This window comes from Hyperolius riggenbachi, chromosome 2 (assembly GCF_040937935.1).
Source record: "Hyperolius riggenbachi isolate aHypRig1 chromosome 2, aHypRig1.pri, whole genome shotgun sequence".
Classification (NCBI taxonomy): Eukaryota; Metazoa; Chordata; class Amphibia; order Anura; family Hyperoliidae; genus Hyperolius; species Hyperolius riggenbachi.
Window position 1 is genome coordinate 96,568,857 of NC_090647.1, and position 23,639 is coordinate 96,592,495.

A 23,639-nucleotide genomic window follows, 5' to 3' on the forward strand; every position below is an offset into this window, starting at 1 on the left:
TGTCCCACGGGGGTCTCGCTGCAGCCCTCTGAACAGCCGGCGACTGTGCCGACTGTCAGTTCAATATTTACCTTTGCTGGCTCCAGCGGGGGCGCTGTGGCGACTTTCGGCACGGAAATAGACAGAAATACCCGATCTCCGTCGGGTCCGCTCTACTGCGCAGGCGCCGGAAACTTGCGCCTGCGCAGTAGAGCAGACCCGACGGCGATTGGGTATTTCCGCCTACTTCGGAGCCGTCAGCCGTCAGAGCGCCTGCGCAGGAGCCAGGAAGGTAAATATTACGTCACCGCTGCACGGAGGGCTGCAGCGAGACCCCTGACAGATGGAGGACGGCGTGGGAATCCTCATTAGGATCCGGAGGCTTCCCCCACCCGAGGTGAGTACCCCCCAGGGGCCGTTTTGTCGTTACAGTTCCTCTTTAAGCCAATAGAAATCAATAAAATGATCAAAATAATTTGCATAGTACTTTTTAGCTTACTCTTTGTTACTTTCTCAGTTTAAAAGTGCTGGAAAGTAATTTAAAATAGGAGATGAAAAATTATCATCTAGGAGAAAACTTGGGAGAAAAAGTGAATTGCATATAGACCACTGATCACAACGGCACCAGTAAAGAGCTAATGCAGTGACTGGTGAAGAGACCTCATGTGGGCCCTTTAGCTCCAGGGACCCTGGTGCAGCTGCAATAACTATTACATTACTTGACAATACAGAGGAAATGTGGCTATAACAGGACATTACACTACTACAATAAAGAATTCCCCTGAATTCATTAACATTCTGATGAGCCCATTACATGTAGCAGAAAACAAATGATTATAGTGAACACAATCAGTTAGTAATAACAGTAACCTACCTGTTTTTCTCCACTTGGCTTTTTGTGATTTAGCAGCAGCTCCACTGCCCCGACTACTTCTTTCCTTATGGCATGCAGCAAAGCATCCCCCACATAGACGTTATAGGTCAGCAAGAGCTCAATCAGTTCCAGATTCTCATTTTCAATGGCAATCAATAAGGCAGTTCTTCCCAAGGGATCAATGCAATTGATGTTGATTTTAAAGTAGATTTCGGCTTCTTCCAGAGCTTGTTTGACGCTGGCGTAGTCCCCTTTCTCCACCGAGGTCAGGTACTGCTTCTCATAAAAGGAGAGTTCAGATTCTGAGCGCACAATGCGCAGGGGGATCCGGTCTTGGAAAGGAGAACTGTTGCTTCTTTTGTAATAGAATTGAGCCATTTTATGCCATCATAGCTTGTCTCTGGAATAAAAAGGTACAAATAAATGCCCATCTGTTTTATTTGTCTTATTAAATTGCACTATAAAAAAGACTACAGTGACATCACCCTCCAATTCCTGTTCGCCTTGTCACAGATTACCATTCAGCCCTCAAACAATGGGGGTATTTTTAAAGGGAACCAAGTGCCACTTTTTTCCCCTTGGTTTCTAATAGCTATAGGAGCTGCAAGGCTCCCACTTTCCCTTATAGCTGCCCATTATTTTTCCAGTGGAAAGTATGAAGACAGCATCTGTGATTGCTCTAAACTCTTTGAAGCACAGTGTCCTATGTCCCAACCTCCCTGCTGATGAAAGCTTTTGTTTGCTATCTGCTAATGTGTGCAATAAAGTAATTACATCAGTCCTTATTTGCCTGACATTTCTGTGGCCAGACAGGCCTCGGAAATAGGGTAAAAAGCCTCTGCTAAACTTTTAACATTGCTTTTTTTAAATAATGATTTTCATTATTGGCGTCCATTTTTTATGTGTTACTTAGATGCCCTGAGTGCTAAAAGTAGTGCTTGATTCACTTTAAGGGATTCAACATTGTAGACAAAGTAACCTTTTGTTGGTGAATCCACACACAATACAATTTCAATTGTATATACAATTAATACAATCTGTGATCTCGTTCAGAGATCGGGTAAGCTGCCACCACTTCACATTAGCGTGTAAGACACAATTATAACTCTAGCTAGTTCTGCAGGAATTAGGGTTATTGTACAGCCCATCTAAAAATACAATATATTTTTAATAAAATGATTATGGTAATATTCTCTCTGAGAGGCAAGGTTGCAGAGGATATTCAGAACAAGCGCTTAGACAAATTAATTTTTAATTGTTTATTTACAAAATAATGCATAAAAGATGACTTTAAAATTACAAAAATCTTCAATATCAAATGAACAACTTGATATAGTAAAACATTGGGAAAAATAAAGAAGAAATAATAACTGGATAAATTCTGACCAGTCTATGGAATTACTGTGTCCTTTTGGAAATTATAAGTCCAAGAAAATTATAGAAAGTTCTTTGTTAATAGTCCAAAGATGAGGGAAGTTGGTCTGGGCCAGAAAAATGCATGTGAAAATACCTGTGCATTTTCCACGACGTCTAGGGGGTATATAGGAGACCCCTTACAGCACCTAAAAATCTTGCATGCCTGATCCTTAGTGACATCCACACCCGACAGATCACTGATTACAATGCTTCTACCCCATCATGCACTGCTTATCCTCCTCCTCCCCCTTCCATAGTAACAGATGTGTCACTAGTCCCTAGGCTAGCAATGGGTTTATACAGAAGTTGGCCTAAAACTCTCATCAGAGAGATGAATTCTCAATCCCAGCAGGCAACAGTAACTGGAAATGTGTTTGTTACACTTGTTGGCGCAGGGAACAAATACAAAGTACAGTACTTAAGATCTGTCTATGTGGGGGCTGAATGAGTAACAATAAAATACTGCCATCATGCACCTGAGACAGGAAAAACTTTAGCAGAGACAGCCAAACTATCCCAGGGAAAAAAACATATATACGTAGATAAATACTTGTTCTACTTGCATAACATATGTATTGTACCATCCACGTTTTGATTTCAGTTAATTTTATATGGTAAATAAAGAGAAAACTGTCCCTGGCAATTTTCCATGTTTGCTTCTTCTGACTTAAGCCCATCCTGATGTCATTTCCTCACTTATTCACTTACTCTTTTTTTCTCCTAGAAACTGCACTGTCATATCTAGCTTGCTTTGTAAATGCATGTGAGTGAGCACAGCATAGATCGTATTTCAGCAGCTTCTCCCTTCTCATCCTCGTGTCACACTGAACTGCCCTCAGCCAATCAGTGGGGAGCAAGAATGTGGGAGGGGAGAAGACAAGCTTCCTTCTCGTCAGCAATGTACCAAATAGAGCCAGGCTGACTGACATAAGATTTACCAGAAACATTTATGATTATATTGGAATTGCACTGCAGGGTCAGGTTGCACGCTGCATAATAAACACAGAGCAGTGGGTAAATGGAATTTGATTTTGTGGCTGACAATCCTACTTTAAACCTTAAAGTGGATCCGAGGTAAACTTTTACTCATTGCATAATTGCGTTCCTTTCCTATAGTTTATAGGGCATTCCTCAAGTCAAATACTTTTTTGTTTTTGTTTTAATACTCTAATTCCTTATAAACTAAATAAGCCCCACCCACAGTTTTCAGAGAGCCTTGGCAGTAGCAAGGGCTCATGGGAGCTCAGTCTGGGCAGGAGGAGGGGGAGGTATTACTACCCAGAGATTTCAGAGGAAGAGGGGAGGAGGGAGGGGGATTAGGTTTTTTTCAGTCTGAGTGCTGATGGTGCAGATAAGCCCGCCTCTGTGTAATGTTTACAAACCAACGTGGCTGCTGTCATTGTATCACAGGAAGAAATAATCATTTTCTGTTAAAGCTGAATGCAGACAGATTTGCTGTTTAAACCATCTAAACTGTACATAAGATATATAGACAAGTTACTTGCTATAGTTAGTTTTTCATCTCGGACCCACTTTAACTTTTAGATACAAAATAAAACTGTGGAATTTCTAGGAAGTCCTATTCAGGATAAGAATCGATAGGTACAATTGTTTATCTTACCAGTGTATTTTCACCTCAGGTTTGCTTTGAAATCTATCCATGCATGACTAGAATTAGAGAAGGAGAGTACTGCTTCACTGCACAGCCTCCTTTAACCAACCACCCCCACTGAAGAAGGTAATTAATGAATACACACGTAGGTTTATGAGTTCTGCCTGTTCACAAAATGTGCATCCCATTGTTATTGTTTGAATCATCCACCTCCGACTCACTGTGTTCGTAGATAAGCAGCAATATTTTCATAATTAAAGGGTAATGATAGAAAAAGTAATCCCCAAACACCTCCTAAGAGCACAAGAGTTCTACAGCTCGTGACTGAAAGCAGCCCGGGAATGACTCATAGGACTGGGACCGAAATAACATTCCTGCCCACAGATTCATGCAACCGCCTGCACTCTGATTAGGAATCTGTGCGGCTTCCCTGTCTACGCTTCTTAATAAATGTGTTTATGCTTCCCATATTCTTGTTTTCAGCCACAGTGATGCAGGGCTGAAAGGAAATCACAGACACCTGCAGGCATTTCAATAGGGCATAAAACAGTGTATTTTATTCCCAGTATTTTCAGTATATAGCGCTGATTTAAAGAGGAACTCCAGTGAAAATAATGTAATAAAAAAAGTGCTTCATTTTTACAATCATTATGTATAAATGATTTCATGTTTGCCCATTGTAAAATCTTTTAAATCCCTGATTTATATTCTGCCATTTATCACATGGAGACATTTTTACTGCTGGCAAGATTTGTAGCTGCTGCTTGCTGTTTTGGCAGTTGGAAACAGCTGTAAACAGCTATTTCCCACAATGCAACAGGGTTCACAGACAGGAAACTGCCAGAAGTACCTCGGTACTCAGAGCTTTTTGTGGGAGGGGTTTCACCACAATATCAGTCATACAGCGCCCCCTGATGGTCTGTTTGTGAAAAGGAATAGATTTCTCATGTAAAAGGGGGTATCAGCTACTGATTGGGATTCAGATCAATTCTTGGTCGGAGTTTCTCTTTAAAGTGAACCTGATTTAAAATAAACACATGATGTACCTGTAAATGAATATTACATACTTGCCTTGCCGTCAGTTATGCTCAGAAGCTCACCATATTCTTCAAACAACGCTTACTTCCAATTCTGACAAGATCTCTGTGAGGAAACGCGGAAAAGCCGCCGTCTCTCGAGGTGAGGCGGCTGTTTCCGCGACCAGCATGGCGTCACAACGCGGAAAAAACGCCGCATGCCGCATGGGCAGTGCGGCGGAATCCGCATTGGTAACGGCGGAATCCACATCAGAGGCGACCCCCGCATTAGATACATTGCAAAACAGTACTGGTGTGGCTGGGACTGATAGTCCACCAAGATTCAGACTTACACGCGCGCGAGCACAGAGGCAGAGTTTAAATAGCAGTTAGAAGGGTGTCGGCTGACCAGCTGGGTCAGCTGACAAATTCCACTGCTCCCATTGGACCAGCAATTAGGGAGGTCCTGGAAAGGTCCTAGAGTATATATACTGCTGGTTGTTCACTTGCTCCTTGTCTGGCGTTGCGTTCACATATGTGGGAGCACCCAGATCCGTAGTTAGATCCGTTAGTGTGCCGGGACCAGCTGGAGCTGTAATCCTACACTAAGCTAGATTCTATTGATAGCTAAAGTACTAGTTTGATTGTGATTATCTGTTATGACGTTTGCCTGCCTTGACTATCCTCCTGAACTCAGATCTTGCACCTCGATATTTCTGATACTCTGTTGCCGAACCCCGGCTCGTTCCTTGACTCTGCTTCTGCCTCCTGATTTTTGTACCCCGATATTTCTGATACCCCGTTGCTGAACCCTGCCTGTACTTTGACTCTGCCTTTGCCTCCTGATCCTGTACTTTATCTGTCCGTGTGTGTACAACCTGGCTTGTCCGACTTTGAGAACCGACCTTACCGTTAGAGGCGGTTCCTCGCTCTGTTAGCGATCCTTCCTCCTGAGGGTCACTTTCAGATATCCCTTCCTACTGTCAGTCTGACTCCTCCCGTCTTGGAGAGCTCAGGTCTGCGGAAGGAATCTGTGCAGTACTCCTTACTGCATTGAGGCCTTGTCCTCTTAGTGTTACAGTTACACCAAACACTACACTCTACTCGGGTGATCAGAGGTTAGTTTGTATATCGGATTATCGGTGAGACTGCAGTTCACTTATAATCTGGTATATATCTGTATTTCCGGTGATACTGCAGATCACCGGTAATCAGATACTCTCTGCGCCCACCGATCGTTACAGAACGCCAGACCAAAAATCAAAATGGACGCAAACACTGGTCGTCTGGGTATGCTTGCCACTTCGGTGGATAACCTCCATCAAGCACTGGGCCAGCACAAAGCTTTGATTGATGCCCTTTCAGGCTCTGTGCAAACCCTCCAGACGTCAGTTGATTCAGTGCGATCCCCTCCTAGTGATGACATACGTATGCCTGTACCTGATAAATTTTCCGGCCACAAGTCTGACTTCCGGAATTTCAAGAGTAGAGTGTTGTCATACTTCGAGTTAAGACCCCGATCCTCGGGGACTGAGACCCAACGGGTCATTTTCATTAAAACACTGTTAACTGGTGATTCCCAGTCCTGGGCATACAACCTGTCCCCCACTAATTTAGCTCTGACCTCAGTCGAGGAATTTTTTAAGGCTATGGCCGTAATATACGACGACCCTGACCTTGCGGCAACTTCAGAGCGGAAGCTCAAACTTTTGCGGCAAGGCAGAGGGTCGGTCGAGGATTACGCAGCAGAATTTCGTAGGTGGTCTGTTACCGCCAGATTCGACAATTTTGCTCTGATGGATTATTTTCTATCTGGGTTGTCGGAGGAGGTCTCTGATTTGATGCTAACCTTACCCGAGCCCGCAACAGTCGATGAGGCCATATCATCGGCCATCAGAGTCGATCGTCGACTACGCCATCAGAGGCAGACTAGGGGCAGTCACCGGGTCAGGGTGACTTCGTATGTGGCACCTTCTGGTACGCCCGCAGTAACGGCATCTCCACCGGTGTCACCCTCTCCAGCCTCACCACCACCCGAACCCATGCAAATTGGTCGATCAAGATTGACCCAGGTGGAACGTAGGCGGAGAATAACAGAACAACTGTGCCTGTATTGTGCAGAAGCAGGGCACAGGGTGCGAAACTGCCCTAACAAGTCGGGAAACGGGTCTGCCTAGGAGTAGTGGGGGGTGACACCCTAGGCACTTCATTCTCACCCCAAAAAGAGAAGAAGTTACTTCTCCCCTGTACTATTACGTGGGATGATAAGTCTGTGGACACTGAAGCTTTTATTGACTCTGGCTCAGCGGCCAATTTTATGAACCTTGAATTTGCTCGGGAGTTGGGTATTCCTCTCACTCCAGTAAGTCCCCCCATTCAGGTCACGGCAGTAGACGATTCCCCGCTGCAACGGGATCGTCCCCTGTCTCAGACTCCGCAGGTGAGGGTCACGATAGGGGTATTGCATGGGGAACAGCTACAGTTTTTCGTTTTGAACATGTCAACCTCCACTATTATCTTAGGCATGCCTTGGTTACAGGCCCACTCTCCACAAATCGACTGGGCCACGGGTCAGGTAACCAGATGGTCTGATCGTTGTCACCAACAGTGTCTAGGAAAGGTGACATTGGGTCAGACCAAGGTGTACGTGGAGGGTGTTCCCGAGGTGTATTCCGATTTTTCTGATGTCTTTTGTCCCAAGTCTGCTGATCAATTACCTCCTCATCGCCCGTTCGATTGCCCCATTGATCTCCGTGCTGGTTGTATGCCCCCTAGGGGTCACCTGTATAACTTGTCCGGTCCCGAGAAGTTGGCCATGCAGGAGTACATTCGTGACAACCTGGCCAAGGGGTTTATTCGGCCCTCTCGGTCACCTGCTGGGGCCGGTTTCTTTTTCGTTAAGAAAAAAGACGGGGGTCTTCGACCTTGTATCGACTACCAAGGTCTCAATAAAATCACGGTGAAGAATCGCTATCCGTTACCATTGATAGACGACTTATTCACGCAGGTCACTACTGCAAAGATCTTTTCTAAGTTAGATCTGAGGGGGGCATACAACCTAATCCGCATTAGAAGGGGCGATGAATGGAAGATGGCCTTTAACACACCCGACGGGCATTACGAATACTTAGTGATGCCCTTCGGGTTGTGCAATGCGCCCGCCGTCTTCCAGGAACTAATCAATGAGGTATTCCGGGAGGTATTGGGTAAATTCGTACTGGTATACCTCGATGATATATTAATTTATTCCAATAACCTCCCCGAACACAGGGTCCATGTGAAATTTGTCCTAAACAAATTAAGACAGAATAGACTCTACGCCAAGTTAGAAAAGTGTATTTTTGAGGTGACATCCGTCACGTTTCTGGGGTATGTGATTTCTACCTCAGGTCTGTCAATGGACCCTGCTAAAGTCACAGCTGTCCTAGAATGGCCGCAACCTGTGGGCCTGAAAGCCCTCCAGAGATTCCTGGGTTTTGCAAATTATTATAGGAGGTTTATAAAAGGGTACTCCACGATCATTGCACCCCTTACCAGTCTCACAAAAAAGGGGGCAGATACTACCCACTGGTCTCCGGAGGCTCAGAATGCATTTTCTAGTCTGAAAAAATTGTTTTGTTCCGCACCAATCCTGAGACATGTCGACACCGCCTATCCGTTCATTGTTGAGGTCGATGCCTCGGAGGTCGGGGTAGGGGCTGTGCTGTCTCAGCGATCAGGGTTACAGGGAAGACTACACCCCTGTGCGTACTTTTCCCGTAGGTTCTCTCCGGCGGAGAGAAACTACGATATAGGCAACAGAGAGCTCCTGGCCATTAAATTGGCATTTGAGGAGTGGCGCCACTGGTTGGAGGGGGCAGAGCACACGATCACTGTTTACACAGACCACAAGAACTTGGAGTACATCGAGGGGGCTAAGAGGCTTAGTCCCCGTCAGGCCCGGTGGTCCTTGTTTTTTACGAGATTCAGGTTTATAATCACATACACTCCAGGTAGCAAAAACATCAAGGCAGATGCCCTCTCCAGGTGTTTCGAACCTGAGACAGCACAGCCTCCCACTCCTGATTCCATCATTCCGCAGAAACTGGTGTTAGCCGCCACGGAGTCTTGGGAAGAGTGGACAGAGATCTTGGGTCCCTTTCAGCAGGAGGTTCCTGAAGGGAAACCCGAAGGGGTCTTGTTCATACCATTACCATTCCGGTTACAGGTTCTGCAACTCTTTCACGCCCATAAGAATGCTGGTCATCCTGGAGCTGCCAGAACGCAGGATCTGATTGCCAGGTGTGCTTGGTGGCCTTCCTTGGCAACAGATTGCAAGGAGTATGTGAGGGAGTGTGCGGTGTGCGCCCAGAGTAAGCCCTCCCGGCTGGCACCTGTAGGAAGGTTGCAGCCTTTGCCCACCCCGAGTGAGCCATGGACCCACTTGTCCATGGATTTTGTGGGGGAATTGCCCAGGTCTGAAGGCATGTCAGTCATTTGGGTGGTAGTCGATCGGTTTAGCAAAATGGCCCATTTTGTGCCCCTGAAAGGACTCCCCTCGGCTCAAGAACTGGCTGAATTGTTTATCATTCACATCTTCCGGCTGCATGGCATTCCGGAAGACATCGTGTCTGATAGGGGAGTCCAGTTTGTGTCTGGATTCTGGAGGGCATTTTGCCACCAAATGGGCATGAAATTGTCTTTCTCGTCAGGCTACCACCCACAGACCAATGGGCAGACAGAACGCATTAACCAATCCCTGGAGCAATTTCTGAGATGCTACGTTGCTGAGGCGCAGAGTGACTGGGTGAAATTTTTGCCCTTCGCGGAATTCGCTCAAAATAATTTAAAGAATTCCTCGTCTGGGTTTTCCCCATTTCAGATTGTAACAGGGAGGTCACCCAAATTTTCCCCTTTTCCAGTTGTCTCGTCTCCATTTCCAGCACTGGAAGATTGGCAGAGATCACTCAGGGACAATTGGGGAATTGTTAAGGGGAATTTACAGAAGGCGTTCCAGAGTCAGAAGGGTCAAGCAGATAAGAGACGGTCCGTGGAATGGAAGTTTCGGCCAGGGGATCTAGTCTGGGTGTCCACACGTCACTTGACCCTGAAGCAGCCATCTGCCAAACTGGGTCCCAGGTTTGTGGGCCCATTTTCCGTGACCAAGAAGATTAATAATGTTACTTATTCCATTGACCTTCCCACCAGCATGCGGGGGGTGAGGTCCTTCCACGTGTCCCTTCTTAAACCAGCAGTCCAGGTGGGTCCTACTCCTCCTCCTCCCGTGTTGGTGGATGCCCAACCCGAGTACGAAGTGGAGAAGATCATAGATTCACGTACTGTACAGAACTCGGTACAGTACCTCGTACATTGGAAGGGGTACGGGATTGAGGAGAGGCAATGGGTACCTAGGAACCGCATGCATGCGGACGAGTTAGTGAAGGAATTTCATGCTGTACATCCCGAGAAGCCTGGTGGGAGTTGTCCGGAGTCCACTCCTCGGGAGGGGGGTACTGTGAGGAAACGCGGAAAAGCCGCCGTCTCTCGAGGTGAGGCGGCTGTTTCCGCGTCCAGCATGGCGTCACAACGCGGAAAAAACGCCGCATGCCGCATGGGCAGTGCGGCGGAATCCGCATTGGTAACGGCGGAATCCACATCAGAGGCGACCCCCGCATTAGATACATTGCAAAACAGTACTGGTGTGGCTGGGACTGATAGTCCACCAAGATTCAGACTTACACGCGCGCGAGCACAGAGGCAGAGTTTAAATAGCAGTTAGAAGGGTGTCGGCTGACCAGCTGGGTCAGCTGACAAATTCCACTGCTCCCATTGGACCAGCAATTAGGGAGGTCCTGGAAAGGTCCTAGAGTATATATACTGCTGGTTGTTCACTTGCTCCTTGTCTGGCGTTGCGTTCACATATGTGGGAGCACCCAGATCCGTAGTTAGATCCGTTAGTGTGCCGGGACCAGCTGGAGCTGTAATCCTACACTAAGCTAGATTCTGTTGATAGCTAAAGTACTAGTTTGATTGTGATTATCTGTTATGACGTTTGCCTGCCTTGACTATCCTCCTGAACTCAGATCTTGCACCTCGATATTTCTGATACTCTGTTGCCGAACCCCGGCTCGTTCCTTGACTCTGCTTCTGCCTCCTGATTTTTGTACCCCGATATTTCTGATACCCCGTTGCTGAACCCTGCCTGTACTTTGACTCTGCCTTTGCCTCCTGATCCTGTACTTTATCTGTCCGTGTGTGTACGACCTGGCTTGTCCGACTTTGAGAACCGACCTTACCGTTAGAGGCGGTTCCTCGCTCTGTTAGCGATCCTTCCTCCTGAGGGTCACTTTCAGATATCCCTTCCTACTGTCAGTCTGACTCCTCCCGTCTTGGAGAGCTCAGGTCTGCGGAAGGAATCTGTGCAGTACTCCTTACTGCATTGAGGCCTTGTCCTCTTAGTGTTACAGTTACACCAAACACTACACTCTACTCGGGTGATCAGAGGTTAGTTTGTATATCGGATTATCGGTGAGACTGCAGTTCACTTATAATCTGGTATATATCTGTATTTCCGGTGATACTGCAGATCACCGGTAATCAGATACTCTCTGCGCCCACCGATCGTTACAATCTCCTGGTTTTCCCGGTAGAATTCCCGTTAGCTTGGGCAGTCGGGGCCAGTAGGAGCAGGTGCAGAACACCCGCGTGCACCCAAGTTGCACTCCCGCGGCTGAGAGCAATTTACGCCTGCACGGTAGTACTGTGCAGGCACAAAGCGCTCCCAGCGATGGCCCCTACTGGCCAAGCTAACTAAGCTTCTACCAGGCAAACCAGGAGGTGGAGGACAGTGTGGGAGGGATCGGTATGGAGAGGGCTGGAGGAAGCCCCCATCTGTATATAACTTTTATATCCTTACATCTCAGGATTATTTTATAGCGGACCCAAACCAAACATTTTTTTAATTCAAAATATTTAGTTGCACCACTCTGACACATTCAAAGATAAATAAACACTCCTTCAAGCCTATGAGCATTTTAGTACATGCTTTTTACCCTTCTGTTTCCATAACTAGGGTTATACAGGTGGCAGCCATTAGCAATTCCTCCATTGCCGGACACCACCTACTCCCCCAGTTTGCCGGATTCTGTCCAGGCAATATAAAAGGAGGGGAGGGGTTCCTCCAATAAATGTAAAATATTTTATATTTGTCATCATGCAGCTGAAAAAAAGGCTGCTATTTATTATTATAATTCAGAAAATAGTTTTTATTTCTGAAATCTTGTATTTTTAATTTGGGTCCACTTTAAGGACCACTGTCACAAAAATCTTAAAATGTAGAATCTATATATAAACACATACAATTAAGAAATATGTTTCTTCCAGAGTAAAATGAGCCATACATTGATTTTCTCCTATGTTGCTGTCACTTACAGTAAGTAGTAGAGATCTGACAGATCCTACAGGTTTTGGACTAGCCCATCTCCCCATAGGGGGTTCTCATGGTTTTCTTTCTTTTCAAAAACACTTAGTGAATGGCAGTTGCTCCGTCCAGCTGCTGTCAGTTATAACTGAAAGGACAAACTGATGTGTAAAGTAATGGCCTTGTGTCCCTATGGCTGAAGCGATATTACTGGTCAACTGCTGATGAATGCTGACCTGGAATTTGTTAAGGGGTCATCACCATTTTTAAAATGGAGGACGGAAAATTCTATTGATCACAGTGGACAAAAAGGATGCAGGAGAGGAGAAGCAGATTGTAAAGCAGACTACGCAGGAGATAAGTATGACGTTTGTATGTTTATTTTCACTTTTTTTCTTCAGTTCAGGTATGCTTTAAAGAGAATCTGTATTGTTAAAATCGCACAAAAGTAAACATACCAGTGCGTTAGGGGACATGTCCTATTGCCCTCTGTCACAATTTCACCGCTCCCCGCCGCATTAAAAGTGGTTAAAAACAGTTTTAAAAAGTTTGTTTATAAACAAACAAAATGGCCACCAAAACAGGAAGTAGGTTGATGTACAGTATGTCCACACATAGAAAATACATCCATACACAAGTAGGCTGTATACAGCCTTCCTTTTTAATCTTAAGAGATCATTTGTGTGTTTCTTTCCCCCTGCAGCTATCTTCCACTGAAGTTTCAGGCTGCTTGTTTCTTCCTGCAAACTGCTTGTTTCTTCCTGCAAACAGCTTTGCCCTTGTCTGTAATTCCTCCATATGTGAAAGCCCAGCCAGCTCAGAGGACGATTTATCCAGCTTGTAAAAGATAAGAGAGAAGAGAGAAGCTGCCCTAATCTAAATAACACACAGGCAGTGTGCAGAGAAGGGGCCTGGAAAGGTGAGTTCATAGCAGAACCACAACACTGAAGAACTTGGCAGCCTTCCAGACACAGGCCGACAAGTCTGACAGGGGAAAGATACATTGATTTATTACAGAGACTGTGATAGTAGAAAGTGCTGCAGTAAGCCAGAACACATTAGAATAGCTTTTGGAACTCGTAGGATGATAAAAAAACAGGATGCAATTTTTGTTACGGAGTCTCTTTAACAAAGTAATTTAGCCAGTACAATGAGCCATCCAAACAAAGCAAAAACAGTAACCTATGGCAACCAAACATCAGTCTGTCTTTTGTTATAACTTCCTGAAAGGTAAATTCTAATTGGTTGGTACAGATTATTATGCTTTACACATTGGTGCTGCATTCACACACAAGCCTAGGATTCCTTTAATTATAAATGTAAAGAAACACTATATAGCAATTATAATTTGATATAAATAATGGACCAGAACTAGGATTTCTGAAGATAATTAAAGGTAAAACAGTGAATGCAACAAATAGCATCCAACATCTTTCGGCGGTGTCAGCTGGCTGCCTCGGTAGAGCAGCTAATTTGTAAACACCGGATGTTAACCCTATGTCTGCTTCCATTAAAAAAGCAGGAAGTTGACACAATGAAGATTTATTGCAGGATTTGTATCAGCTGTAACAAAGAAATGTCTTTTAGGCTGTTTTCACAGTGGGACGTTACAAGCGCACGTTAGAGCAGCCTGTAACGCAGCCCAACTCACAGTAATGAAAAATCAATAGATTGTTCACAGTGCCCACGTTGCGTTACATTGTAATGCTGCATGTCAAGAGAACGTACTGCATGCAGTACTTTATACGCGGCTAAGCCGCGTTACACTGCTTGCACATGCTCAGTAATGTTGGGGAGGAGGGGAGAGCGGCCAGGCACATGGCTAAATAATATTCACTGCACTTTGTGACGTGTGCAGTGTTTACTTCCTGGAGCGGCCACTCTGTGCGGCAATTGGCTGGCGGGACCACGTGATGCCGCATGCGTCCAAGAGTAGGCATCACGGCATCACGGACGCCAGCGTGAGCTGCACAACACGGCTCGCTCTGACGTCCACATCCAACACCACCAGGCATTGCGTTAGGGGCACGTCATGCGACCATAACGTCCCCTAAAACGCAACGTCCTGGTGTGAAAGTAGCCTAAAGGTTATTATGCTGTTGCTTATCTTTTAGAGCAGAGAGGAAGTTCTGAGTTCAGATCCACTATAAATGCTGATGGCTTATTGCTAAAATTATGTGTGAAGACACCTTGCAAGCAAAGACTATATTTAGCAACAGCTACAAATACCATACAACTTTTTTTTTTCTTTTTATAGAAATCCATAGTGGGGGAAGCTGTCAGAGGCAGTAATATACACATAAAAAAAACAAAAACAAAAACCATGAAGAAGAGCCTATCACTTGCTAAAACATAACTTTTAATGGTACTTATCCGTTAGCCGGGTGCATCCGGCAGGTGGCGCTAATTACTATTCCCCCTCCAGGCTGCCGTGGATAGTAGGGAAAGATGTAACTCTGGTGGAGTTTTGTCGCCACCTAGAGGATGCGCCCGGCTAACGGATAAATACCCTTTTAATAATAATACAAAAAAAAAGTGCTGCCTACTCTGTGATAGTTTGATCATTGATGAAGGATCAACCAAGGAGTGGGAGAAAGGGTCTGTCGTATAACAACCCTCAGTCAACTGTTTTAACTGTCCCGATTGGGTCCACTCTACTGCCCAGGGGACTTGTGCCTATGTAGTAGAGCGGACCCGATCGGGCCGGCTATTTTCACCTGAGCCAATTGGAAATACTGTGCCTGTGCAGGAGTGCAGATTGTAAATATTGTCACGTGCTTCTGCACAGTACACTTCGGACCACGTGGAGGTGATTGACAGCGTTGCTTGCGCAGGTGCAGTAGAGGACGACCTGGAGGTCGTCCTGCCCAACGTCGGGGACCAGGAGCCAGCGGCTGAGAGCAGAGCTGTGGTGAGGGACATAGCGACTGCCAGGGGCTGGAGGAAGCCCCAGGTAAGTAGTACCGGGGTAGCATCATTTGATTGACGACTCCTTTAAAGAGAATCTGTATTGTTAAAATCACACAAAAGTAAACATACCAGTGCGTTAGGGGACATCTCCTATTACCCTCTGTCACAATTTTGCTGCTCCCCGCTGCGTTAAAAGTGGTTAAAAACAGTTTTAAAAAGTTTGTTTATAAACAAACAAAATGGCCACCAAAACAGGAAGTAGGTTGATGTACAGTATGTCCACACATAGAAAATACATCCATACACAAGCAGGCTGTATACACCCTTCCTTTTGAATCTCAAGAGATCATTTGTGTGTTTCTTTCCCCCTGCAGTTCTCATGCACTGAAGTTTCAGGCTGCTCGTTTCTTCCTGCAAACAGCTTTGCCCTTGTCTGTAATTCTTCAGTATGTGAAAGCCCAGCCAGCTCAGAGGACGATTTATCCAAGCTTGTAAAAGATAAGAGAGAAGAGAGAAGCTGCTCTAATCTAAATAACACACAGGCAGTGTGCATAGAGGGGCCTGGAAGGGGAAGTTCATAGCAGAACCACAACACTGAAGAACTTGGCAGCCTTCCAGACACAGGCCGACAAGTCTGACAAGAGAGAGATAAGTTGATTTATTACAGAGACAGTGATAGTATAAAGTGCTGCAGTAAGCCAGAGCACATAAGAATAGCTTTTGGAACTTGTAGGATGATAAAAAACAGGATGCAATTTTTGTTACGGAGTCTCTTTAAGGTGACATGTACCTCTCCTTTCTTGTGAGCACATGTACTGTAAAACACTTCACTGTAAAATGCATGTAATTTTGCAGCAGATTTATTCAGATTATATGCTTAAATGAGATTAAATTCTAGGAAATAGTTAGGAAGAGGCAAACATTAGATTTGCTAATTACTAAAGCTTTATTAAGAGGTGGGGGAGATAAAAATTCCACTGTCAAAATCAGTAAGAAATGTTTACCATGCAGCCTATAGGGCCACATAAGGGCGGTGGTGATTAGTAATTGATGGAATTCTCCGCTCTGAAGCTGAAATGATCTATTTATTTTTTCATAACGGGATCTCCAATCAGTGTTTCTCACGGAATTGCTATTTTAGCCCCTTCCCATTGCTCACATGTAACATTATTATAAGACCTCTCCAGGGAACACTCTGGGGACAAAAATGAATTAAACAACACAAACATGTTCTGCATTTTCCGAGAAGATGAGACGACGCAGTGAACGTTTCATACAACGCTAAACAGGAGAAGCGGCAGAAGAGTGCCTCAAACTATAGACCTCGTATAAACAAGAATTCTGGATAGCCATCAGCAATCATGCACTGCTATCACAAGGCAAACTATTGTTCTGTACTACCATTGCCAATGCTGTTTATGTTGTTTGAATATGAAATTCTCATCACAGATGCCTGCTGAAGCATGGAAGAATCTTATCACCGTATTTGAGGAAATCTGCGCAGCGTGCAGATGGAAGAATCAGACAAAAACTTCTGTATAGAAAGAACTGCTAAAACCTACAATAATAACAAATCACATTTTGTTTTTTCACTTTAACCTTGTGGATACTAGTGCTCAATCGTATCTGGTTGTAACTTTAACCACTATTGTGGTTAAAGAGGAACTCCAGTGAAAATAATGTAATAAAAAAAGTGCTTCATTTTTACAATAATTATGTATAAATGATTTAGTCAGTGTTTGCCCATTGTAAAATCTTTCCTCTCCCTGATTTACATTCTGACATTTATCACATGGTGACATTTTTACTGCTGGCAGGTGACATCACTGGAAGTAGCTGCTGCTTGCTTTTTTGGCAGTTGGAAACAGCTGTAAACAGCTATTTCCCACAACGCAACGAGGTTTACAGACAGGAAACTGCCAGGACCATGGTCCTCACAGTTTCCTGTGGGAGGGGTTTCACCACAATATCAGCCATACAGAGCTCCCTGATGAGAGCCCCCTGATGATCCGTTTTTGTAAAAAGGAATAGATTTCTCATGTAAAAAGGGGTATCAGCTACTGATTGGGATGAAGTTCAATTCTTGGTCACTGTTTCTTTTTAAGTTCGCTAAAAACATCTGACCTGAGAAGGATATGGAGGCTGCCATATGTATTTCCTTTTAAACTTTTCCTTTTAAACATTTTCTGAACTATTCCAGCACAGTATCAGCCCCTTTAGATCAAAGTGTTGGACTAAGTCCCCATCCTCTGCCACTGGGCCATGTAACTTCAATATTATGTGGGTGCATTTGAGGTTGCATTTGAGGTGTCACTGTATGTGGATCAAATTGTTGGAAAAAGTGCACTCTGGGATATGTAGTCCATAAATGGGAGAACATATTTGTGCTTGCATCCACTGATTACAATGATTACAGCTCCCAGCATGCATTGCAACACGCACGCTCAAGACTCTGCGGCAGATGCGGTTGGTCTGTGGAGAATATGGCGAAGCCCAAGTGGAGCCATCAGCGTGACGCGGTCTTAAAGTGGTTAAAAAAGAATCGGACAGATAGCGTATCACCACATATTAAAGTGCCCTCTACCAATCCCACAAGGTTAAGGTTAAGAACTAGTTCAGATTGGTCTGAACTAGCTACCCATGGCAGCCCTGCGTCTCGTTACAAATGATTTTCTGCAAGCTTTCTTTCAGTGGCACTTCCTGGAGTGTGGCGTTTTTCATCCCCACAGATGGACACCTAATTGTGGCGGTAAATGATCCTGAAAGAAACCTGTTGCTTCCAGGATCAGCTAAGCACCAGGCAGACTACGGCAAAAATTGGGATCGAAAAGAGGCATTTGCACAACCAACGGTAAACTGCGGTAAGCAATCATACTGACAGCTTTCCGTACATCTGAAATGTTTGGGAAAATCGTAGTTTGCCATAGCTGCACAATTGTAATTTTTTTCATAATTTTCACAAAGGGGAATTTATATTTAAAAAGTACCTGAAGTGAAAATACATTTATGAGATATAAAGTAACTAGAACATAGAACTAATTTTTAAGACAGCTTTCTAAACATCGGCTTTGACAAATCTGCGTTGTGGAGCTGCAAAACAGAGCTAATGAGCCTTTGAACCTTTCAACACTAATACCATATCAGAAGCCTTTTCTCACTCAGATAAAACTCTGTTGCCCTCCATTTACTTTTCAGAAACCAGACTGAATTTGGCAAACTGTTCTTCAAGCTCATTTGCATAGATAACTAATCTAGTTTCTTAACACTTGTTGTACTGGAAAACAGACAGGGACTTCAGTCAACTTCTTAAGGTGCCCATTAACAGTACAATCTTCCAAATGATCAACCATATGATCGATTGGATCGGGTAACATTAATGATGGTGATCGACAACAAACTATCATTCTATTGATTGTTCGTCTGATCGGGTTTACCTATAATTTCCCCTCCGTTGGGGGCCCAAATGATTGTTTACGATCAATTGGAATGATCAGATCCAATGGTCAATCATTTGGGAAATTGGATCACTAATGGCCACCTGTAGTACCACTAGCACTATATGTAGCTATATGTATCCGATGCCACATGTCAAGTTGCTTTTAAAACATGTGTTATCTGAAAGCTATGCTAAATACATATTTGCCTTCTTAAAACGATTTGAAATTATCAAGCTCTGTGTGATCAGGAAGGAGCTCCCATAATGCATCACTTCTGAATATGCAAATCATTCCATTGGTGTAGAACTATTGATGGGTGATCAAATCTAGGCTGTTGTGAAACATTCCTTCTCTCACCTAAGGAACATTGCAAGGATTATGCACCTTAAACCTCCAGCGGATCTTCCAACCCATGCCTTCATCACGTCAAGTCTGGACTACTGCAATGTTCTCTATACAGTCCTATACAGGGGCGGGACGGGCAGTCAAAGTCTCGCGATATGCGTGGCCACGCACGTAGGATCAGATACCACGCTGTAGTCAGCGTGGTGATCAGTCCCACCACCCGGAAGTCAAGGAAGGCTGGGCGCTGTCAAGGCAACCTAATAAACACACATAATGCTAGTACACATACCAGAGGGAAAGCAAGAGGGCACACAGGAAAGAGCCCTAATGACCATGCGCACTCTGCGGGTCATTAGGGCTCTTTCCTGTGTGCCCTCTTGCTTTCCCTCTGGTATGCGTACTAGCATTATGTGAGTTTATTAGGTTGCCTTGACAGCGCCCAGCCTTCCTTGACTTCCGGGTGGTGGGACGGATCACCACGCTGACTACAGCGTGGTATCTGATCCTACGTGCGTGGCCACGCATACCGCGAGACTTTGACTGCCCGTCCCGCCCCCCTATTACGCAATCCCTTCATAGGCTGATGGCGCTGGCGTCTTCGTATGCCCAGTTAAAGCCGCAGTCGGCGGCGAATCACGAAGGCTCTCTCCAGGCCACACCGCGCTTCCAGTATACCCCTCTGACTTTGGTAAGCCTTGTTCACCTCTGGCATTCAGCACACATTACGGGCATTCTAAGCTGGCTCCGTCCAGCCTCCTATCACTTCGTTTCTGGCTTGCTGCGCTATTCCTCACTCCTTCACGCTTTCTCACTTCACTGGGTCACTTCTTTTCATTCACTGCATCTAGTTTCCACATCCTCTTCTCCCCTTCAGATGGGATTATTTTGAGCATGAGCACTAGCACTTTAGCTTGCTGAAGCAGAGCGGTGGTATTTATTCATTATTTATTATATACTATAGTTGGAAGTTTAACATTCATTGCATGTGTATCATGATATTATAGAGATTGGTGTGTTTCCTGGATTTTACATTTTAATTGATTTTATTATTGGAACCTAAATTGTTATACAATAAAGCTTTTGTTATCTTGTTAACTATATGTGGTGCGGTCTTTATGGGGATAAGTCTTTAAGTTGGTTGATTGACGGGAGTAGAGGCAGAGCTACTGGCTAAAGCTCTGCCTCTACAGGAAGCGCTGCGCAAATATCCCCCCAAGGATTTTGGGGGGTTTAATAGTGATTCCAGCTCTGGGGATGCAGTGTTTTAGGTAGGACATTAGTGCTTATCACGTTAGTTAAGTAAAAACATGTTTTTTTTGAGAATTCAGAGTCTCTTTAAGATTGACTTATTGACATTCAACTCCTTGTACAATTGGGGCCCTGGATATTTGAATTGCATCACCCCCCCCCCCCCCCCACAACTTTAGATCAAAAGTATGTAATAACTTGGTCACCCCCACAGTCCACCTCAAAACCTTTGGAGACAGAGCCTTCTGTTATGCTGCTCCTACACTTTGGAACTCCCTGCCACACCCAGTCAGGACAACTCCATCCCTGGAAGCATTTATGTCCAAACTGAAAAACCACTTGTTTAGTCTGGCATTTATAAATACCTGACTACCTCCTCTGTAACACAGTCCAGCCTGCAACCCTGTATTGATCTAAGACATAGCTATGCGCTTTGAGTCCTATGGGAGAAATGTTATTATATTGTATTGTATTGATTATTGTTAGGAAACATATTCATTTATTCACGCAGGAAACATTTATACGACAGATGATATTTAACTGCAGGAATAACATTAGAGGCAGTAATACTTTCATTAGTTAAGTATTGTACAAGTTAATCTTGTTACAGTGTGATAATACAAGCTGACGACAGATGTAATAGTAACCATTGACTGCAGTGAACTTGAAGTGCCATTAGAGGAATACAGAAGTCTTCCTGTTAGAGAGAATTAGCCTTCATGTCATTTCCGCAGCGCTTTCCATTTAGATTATTCACACTTCTTCCTCGGATGCTGTAGAGATATTGAGACAGCCAGGAGAGGAAAAGTCATAATGAATTCTCTGAACTAAAATTCATCTTTAGCTGGTTTACACTGCCAGAGCTTTTTCTAAGTGCTTGCAATTTGAAAAGCTCTTGCTAATGTAATGCTATGGGTGTGATCTTACTTGAGCGACGGGATTTTATTAAAATCACCCACAGCATTGCATTAGCAAGAGATTTTCAAATCACTAGCGCATAAAGTCTATGGTGGCTTTCACACCGACGCGGTGTGGTGCAATGTGACGGAAGTGATGTTTTTGCCACATTCCCAATGCTAGAGCAAATCTACGTTACTGTGCGGTACTGCGGCAACTTGTTGTGGACCAGAAGTCACTGACGCTCAACTTCCTGTGTCCCAAGCGATCATATCCGCAGAAGCAAATTGCTAAAATACTCCTCTGTGCATGCGAAACACGTAAAATTTGCATCGGGTTTACAGACACAAACGTCGGCATGGATTGGCTTATTGACATTCAGGCGACGCGTGTGTGTATGTAAACCCGATGCAAGTTTTACATGTTGCGCATGCACAGAGGTGTATTTTAGCAATTTGCTTCTGTGGACATGATCGCTTGGGACACAGGAAGTGAGTGTCACTTCCTGCTTGGCCGGCTGCCAGACAGTGATTACTGTGTACTAATCGTGGTAACGTGGAAATCCTGAAGGCCTGTTTTGGGCGGTGCTGTGTGGTCCCTGGGCCACACCGCTACCACAAAACCTCAGTGTGAAACCGGCCTGAAGTGAAAAAAAAGAAGGATACCTATGGAGAGGGAAGACTCTGGGTCCTATAGAGCTTTTCTGTTCCTCTCACGGTCCTTTTTCTCTATCGCTGTCACCGTCATTTCAATCTGCCGCCATGGGAGGCTTCAGAAGCCTGAGTGCTCCCGAAGACAGGTGACTCTGTACTGTGCAGACGCGAGTGTGCATTCATGTGTGCTCATGCATGTTCGCTCCCTTTCAAAGCCTCTCATGGTGGCACAGAGCAATATTCAATCCATTGGTCTAATACTGCTAATGGGTCAAACTTGCTTTAAAAAGTGCTGGCAGTGTGAACCAGCCCTTACCCACTTGTGTATCAGCAGTTACTGGCCCCTTAAGTATCAGAGACAGCTGGTACAAAAACTAGGGCTCACTGATGTCAGGCCTCACAGACCCGTCACTGAAGCCCACTCGTTCCGCCATGGCTATGACAGCAGAGCTCCATGAGCCGGTCCAGAGCCAATTTCATTGGCTCCTGACCATGTGATCACTGTAAACCGATGTGATTGGCTCACTGAGCTATGCTGTAATACGAAAGCAGGGCGAGTGGGCTGTAGTGGTGGGAGAACGTCAGGGGAGTGGCGGGAGAGCGGTGGGATGGGAGGTAGTGGGAGGAACGTGCAGCGAAATAACTTAAATCTACGCTGTGGCAGGGATAACAGGACCCAAACAGGGCGTAGATTTCAATTAGCATTGTCCGGAAGCGGTTAAAGCAAGCTTGAAATGGAAATCACAGAAACAAGTTACTACTGATAGGCGCACAAAGGGGTATATTTATGGCGCATTTATTTTGCAAATACCCATATTGGCACTTTCAGCATATGTACTGATGCATAGTGAGGGACATCGCAAGTGCCGCACTGCACAAAATCTGGCAAACTTCTTTGTCAGTTACAAGCTGGTGAGATGAGGCCTGCAGCTGTTTTCTGCTGATGTAATCACTAATGCTGCTCATTGAACAACATTGTTGAATCTGTTTTATCACTTTGGCCTGCTATCAATGTCCCTGGGTTGCCATAGCAAGCTGAATTTCAGCAGGCTGGGAGCTGCCTTCAGCAGCACACTCTGACTGCTTTCACATATACCAGAACAGGTGGAGAATCCATGGGATGCTAATGTTACGTCGCATCATTTCACACAGAGACCGGTGATGTGCGGACCCTAAAATGATCAGCTACTCTGATGCTGCTGATTACACCTTGGGCCCTTTCTTAATAAAGCAAAATGCACAGAAACAAAAGTTTCAGAGTGCAGTAAAAAAATTCAAAATTAATTTTGTGGCACTTCAAAAATAGGCCATTAAGGTGTCCATACACTTATTGATTTTCCTAACGCATTACATCACAATGATGAAGTCAGAGTCCCAACATCATGGCTGTCCATTCATAAATTAGCAGTCAGTCAATATTGCTTTCTGAAATACATTTTTCAGTTCATGTCCCTGCTTGCAATCATTATTCTCTAGGCATACTGTTACATTCCTGAGGATCATGGCTGGCACTCCCATGGGATTGGACAAGTGATCTGGCGAGACAACACCAATAGAAGATTTCCACAGCGGTCTTCTAGTCAGGGTTTGTGAAGGTTTCAATCACAGCCGGTCTTCTGAAGGTGCAGAGAACAGCTTGGCTAAAGCTCTTCTGCATTTCCCTTCCCTAGCAGGGTAAAGTAGAAAATCTAGTATAGCATGAAAAAGGGCGCAGGAGCCCTTTCAGAAAAAATGGTGGCACCATAGGTGGCTATAATTAAATCCGCATTTTGTGTCATGAAAGGGAAATTTGGGCCCACAGTGGCGGCTGCTAGCAGGTTCCTCAGGGCACCAATATTTACCTTCTTTGCCAC

General features: G+C 44.8%; 1 protein-coding gene across 1 annotated transcript in view; it reads right to left on the minus strand.

Moving 5' to 3' along the window:
- TRPC4 (transient receptor potential cation channel subfamily C member 4) overlaps nucleotides 1–23,639 on the minus strand; it is a 345,635-nt gene that overhangs the window by 210,048 nt on the left and 111,948 nt on the right. The window contains exon 2 of the mRNA XM_068267093.1: nucleotides 854–1,253. Within this exon, the coding sequence (XP_068123194.1) occupies nucleotides 854–1,231 (378 nt within the window). The 5' untranslated portion in view covers nucleotides 1,232–1,253. The remainder of the gene's footprint in view (nucleotides 1–853; nucleotides 1,254–23,639) is intronic.